Source organism: Musca domestica, unplaced genomic scaffold (genome assembly GCF_030504385.1).
Source record: "Musca domestica strain aabys unplaced genomic scaffold, Musca_domestica.polishedcontigs.V.1.1 35, whole genome shotgun sequence".
NCBI lineage: Eukaryota > Metazoa > Arthropoda > Insecta > Diptera > Muscidae > Musca > Musca domestica.
The window spans coordinates 175,341-180,501 of record NW_026712315.1 but is presented as its reverse complement, the minus strand read 5'-3'; the positions used below and the strand labels follow the sequence as shown (position 1 = coordinate 180,501).

The following is a 5,161-nucleotide window of genomic DNA, read 5'->3' as shown; positions in this document are numbered from 1 at the left end:
GCTTGTCCAAATGATTGTCCTTTACTAACTTCAGAATGACGGAAGTTTATGTATCTCCTTCTAGAGCAAATTAAGTCAAAATAACATAATAGCTCAGAAACCTTCAGGCCGGCAATCCTGGAAGATCCTTTTCAAGAGTGTTTATTCAAAAAAAAATTTCAAAAACCTTTCAAATTCTTGCCTTAACTAATTTCAGAATGACAAGGTTTTAGTCTAGTTTAGGTCTAGTCCAACCAAAGATTGAGCGTTGACTCCATCATTTTTTTACTACAGGTCTTAGAATAACCAACCAACTTCAGACTGCTGTCATTTCTAAGCCACTTGTCCGACAGCTGTTAAAATTATTCCAGTGACAGCTCATTATATTGTTTACAAGCGTAAAAAGCATTTTGGTGAGAATTTTCCAGAAAAAAAGTTATTCGTGATGGAATTCAAGCGTGATAGTGTGATTTCTTTATATTTGGCGGGAAAAACCACAAGTCACTATCTTTAGAGCACTCCAGCATTTAAATGCGAATAAATCTTTTGTGTCTCGTGCCATCGCTCGTTGCCGTGATACTGGTAGCGTAGCCCTACGTCAAGGAAGTGGACGGAAGAAAACAGCAACATCAGAAGAAATGGTTCGAAAAGTAAAAAAGATCTAAACCCGCATCGCAGTGGCCAAAAAATGGCTCGTGGGCTGAACATATCGCAATATTCCATTCGGCAAATATTGAAAAATGAGCTCGGGGTAAAGCCATTGAAATTCCAAAAAGTGCAAGAACTTACACCGTAACAGAAAGAAAATGGACTCAAAAGAGCTAAAGAGTTGCTTCGCTTGGCCGAAAGTGGTGAACAGCCGAATTTGGTTTTCTCCGATGAGAAAACCGATGATCGTTTTTACTTGCCAACGAGGTCAGCTGAAAATGTGCACCTTCGGTTGGCCACCAGAACTCAAGTGCCGGCCATGGTGATTGTGTGGGCCGCCATAACAGCCGATGGTCGCTCTCCGCTCGAATTAATCGACCGTGGCTTCAGAATAAATGCCGAATATTATCGCGAAAATATTCTGGAGGGTATATTAAAACCTTTGGCACGCAAACATTTTGGCCGCACACCTTGGACATTCCAACAGGACTCGGCACCATGGCACTCAGCACGCGCCACCCAAGAATGGTTACTTCGCTTCATTTCCAGCGCACAATGGCCACCAAAATCTCCGGATACCAATCCTTTGGACTATAGTGTCTGGGGTATTTTGGATAGCAAGGTTGGCACTAAAAAATACCAAAGTGTAGATCACCTCAAGCAAGCGCTTCGCCGGGAATGGGCCAAAATAACGCAAAGCAACATTCGGTCAGCGTGTGACGGTTTCATTGGCCGTTCGAAGGCCATAATTCGTGCCAAAAGTAACCAATTCGAACAAATCTAAACTTGTTCTAAAATTTGATGCATTGTTTGCTTTCATTCAACAAAATATAAAAAAAATGAAAAAAATATGGCGTTTGGCTTTGTTGCAGTTTTTTTATCTAACCCTGTATATACAGCATACTAGAAATAAAAATAAATAAATATTTAGAAAATAAGTTTTAAGGAATATGAACGTTTTTGGAACCGTCTATAACCATAACGGTTAGGATACTGTATAATTTAAAAAATAAAAAAGATAATAATAAATTTTATATTACATTTTTGTCCTGGGTTTCAATATTTTCCAGAAGAAGTAGAAGGATATTTAGGTGCTTAGGCACATTCATGATCAGCGTCCAATAATTATAGATATTAGGCAAATATTTCTTATAGTCCTGCAAAATTTCATCCACTACAATTATTCTTCATAGAACACAAATTTAGTTCCCCAAGGTTAGAAGGAGGCCTGGGGGAAGACCTGTTGTCTGTGTTTCTAAAGTATACTCGACTACTTTTTTGAGAATAATGATCGAAAAGAGTAAGGGCTACTTCCAAAATGGACAAATTTGTTTTGACAAAATCCTTGAAATTAAATTTTCTGAAGACTTTGTCTTTATATAGATACTACAAATATGAAATATAAACATATTTTCGAATAAAAAAAAAACTCAATTTAATTACCTCCAATCCGAAATAAATACACTTCTTACATTTCTATTTAATCCATCGTTAATTCTCTGCCAAAGCGAAATGCTCAAAACTATGATCAATCGCATTTCTCCAAGGATCTTTTGGCTCCATTCATAAACAACTTTATTTTACATCATATTTTCACATCGATTTCTTTTCGCTTCTTAACAAAACATTTGAAGCGAATTATTTTTTCTTTTATTATTTGCTTTTTCTTTTATTATTGACTATTGACTAAAAACACAGATTTGTTGCTTTTAATTTTTATTGACCTTAGTGGGATCAGCCATTAAAGAATTATCGATTTGTCTAACACCCATATGGGCATGATGGTTGAGAGGTGGGAAAAATTCCCAACCTTCAATGATGGAGGTCTTCTTAACCACACCGGCAATACCTGAAAGAAAGAAAGAAATTCAATATTAGATAAAAGCTAAGTTAAGAAAATGATGGCGTTAAACGTACCGAAGAAAAGACCCATTACAAGACCAGCAACATGGCTACGTCTCCAGGCACCAAAGACACCACCGGCAGCAAAACCACCAACAAAGTAGTTCCATCTGAAATGAGAGAGGGGAAATATTTTGATTATGGAATAATTAAAAATAGAAATATATGCAGTCTATTATATTTGGATTTTGAATTAAATTCTGATACTACAGAAATAAGAAAAAATACGAAATATAGTTTCGAACCAGCCTTACAAACGCAACTGAGATTGGGAAATAAGTTAGCCAAATAGTGAGTCAATACTGAAATTTTTAGCAGAAAGAGGTTCTACCCATGAAGTCCTTAATGTCAAATTGACAGGTCATTTTTAATTTCTGTTAAAAATTTTAGATGACACTTTAAAAATAACAAGAAGTATGAGACACCAATATATCAGGTGTATATCTTAGAAGGGTCCATTTTCAATCCTACACAGAATTTAAACTTTTCCCAGCATTTAAGGTTCTACCCAAACTGTATTTGTATTTAAGTGTTATGGGGACTCAGACGAATATTTAGTGGTGTTTCAAACGGTTAGGCAAACTTAATATCTTGTGATGGAGCATGTAATCAATTGCATACAAAAGATTTAGAGAGTGTAAAGGTAGAGGTTACATTTATATGGGGTCGCGGCAAAACCAGGGTCTTAATAGAATAAATTCCCAGAGAATTGTATCCACTGAGAACCAAAGAAAAAACGTACAATAAAATCGCATGAAATTTAAAGCTGCAAGATAGCTAGAGAAGGTCCGCACCTAGATTAGGTCGGCTATGCCAAAGTTGTACCAACATGACTCACTTTCAGCATCAACCAAATTAAACATAACACTATGTCGATATAACGATGTCCGTCTGTTGAAATCACGATAAAGCCTTCAAAATTTGGCACAACTATTTGTATTGTGTCTAGCATGGCTGATATTGAAAACGAGATCTATCGGTCCACGTTTTGGTATAGTCGCAATATAAGGTACATCACAATATTCGACATTTTGATGATTTTTGCCAGATTTTTCACAGATTTATCGAGAAATTGGTATTTGTTGGTCATAATGGGTTCTGGCTCCGGTGGCGAAACATTGTATGTATAGGTCCGCGTTTTTTTTTTTTTTTTTTGTATAGCCTCCATAAAACGGTACCTCCTGATATTCGGTATTTTGATGATTTTTGCCATATTTTCCACAGATTTGTCTAGAAATTGGTATTTGTAGGTCATAAAGGGTTCTAGCTCCGGTGGGGAAACAATGTATGTATAGGTCCACTTGATTTAAACAGTTTGAGGGACATTTTAGTATGTTTGAAATGTCGCACAAAAGTCGTAAGGTGGAGAAATGACCGGACAAAATGCTTTAATAGGAATACGACACAGCTCATGTTGAGTCGAAATTTGCGAGACAGAAATCGGTAAGTAGGGTTTTTAATATTCAACAATTTCAACTGACTCTGACTAACTGACTAAGTCACACTCTCTGTATTTTCATTACAAATAAATGCCGCCTCCGCAACTCTGAATATTTCCATTTAAACGTCACAAGCTGCCTTTATCTTAAAATATTCCTTCCCAATCAAAATGTCATAACAATTATTAAATAATCATACTCATCGCACTTACCTGTCATCCTTGCCACGGACATTTGTGGACAAATATGTGGCCAATGTGAATGCTGAGGCAATGCCCATCATTGGTCCAGTGTTATAGGCGAAACGTGCCAATGTTGGCAAGTAACCCTTGGGATGAGACAACATCAACACATCGACGGTGGACCAAGCCAAGCCGGCTGTGGCTGCCATCGTGTTGGTAGCCATCATTTTGCCAAACAAATCTTTACCCTCGGGTTTATCATAGTAACCGGTCTTGGACAGAGCCATTTCGACTGCAAAAGAAAAGACAGACAATTAGAAAACTTATCATCAATTAAATATTATTTGTTATGTTGTTGTCCAGAGTTTATTTAAAAAAAAATCTACCAAAAGCCCAGTCGTTGTGATGATGATTTTCACATGTTTATGTTCGCATTTTTCGCTCCGCCAAAGCTTTTGTTTGAAATATATTTACTACAGATGCCACTTGTTGCATTTTGTAATATTTTACAACAAAGTATTGATTGCAATTTATTGAAATATTTAAAAGAAATCACTAAAACCACTAACCTGCTGCTAATTTTACGTAATTTTCTACAAAACAGTAATTTAGCCAATTGTCAAAATGTCAAACGACAGCTGTTGGAGCACTTTTTATTTTTGTATTTCAAAATGTTCATGAGGCAATGCTTTTCTAATGAGAATTAGTGGACACGTAATGTAGCACGTAACAAAGCCCATAGGTGGAGATATATAAAAGGGTTAACGCAGGTAATTAACAGAATTAATTGAACTACAGAAAACACACAAAAAATGTGGTTGTTCAATTATAATTAATCCTTATAATCCTATGTAAATGAACTTTAAGGCTTCTTACAAAGTCCTCCAATAAGATTCTTATTGGATTAAATCAATTTTGGGATTTTATTTTTCCTTTTTCCCATATAGTTCTCTCCAACCAATATGTAGAATTTCAATATGAGGCTCACAGAATCCAAAGTAATTTGCCAAA

The 5,161-nt window shown here is 36.0% G+C and overlaps 1 protein-coding gene across 1 annotated transcript; it reads right to left on the bottom strand.

Moving 5' to 3' along the window:
• Positions 1–2,100: 2,100 nt before the first annotated feature.
• On the bottom strand, positions 2,101–4,849 carry LOC101890304 (NADH dehydrogenase [ubiquinone] 1 alpha subcomplex subunit 11). Its single transcript, XM_005179297.4, has 4 exons — positions 4,720–4,849; positions 4,181–4,442; positions 2,545–2,639; positions 2,101–2,476 (listed from the first exon to the last, which is right to left on the bottom strand). The coding sequence occupies exons 2-4, from the start codon at positions 4,435–4,437 to the stop codon at positions 2,337–2,339; spliced, it is 492 nt and encodes a 163-aa protein (XP_005179354.1). The 5' UTR covers positions 4,438–4,442; positions 4,720–4,849; the 3' UTR covers positions 2,101–2,336.
• Between the last annotated feature and the right edge of the window lie 312 nt (positions 4,850–5,161).

Coding starts and splice junctions, on each gene's coding strand:
- LOC101890304 (XM_005179297.4), bottom strand. CDS start 4,437: ATGGCTCTGTCCAAGACCGGTTACTATGATAAACCCGAGGGTAAAGAT. Junction 2,640..4,180: donor GTCCGTGGCAAGGATGACAG/GTAAGTGCGATG, acceptor CTCTCATTTCAG/ATGGAACTACTTTGTTGGTG. Junction 2,477..2,544: donor TGTAATGGGTCTTTTCTTCG/GTACGTTTAACG, acceptor TCTTTCTTTCAG/GTATTGCCGGTGTGGTTAAG.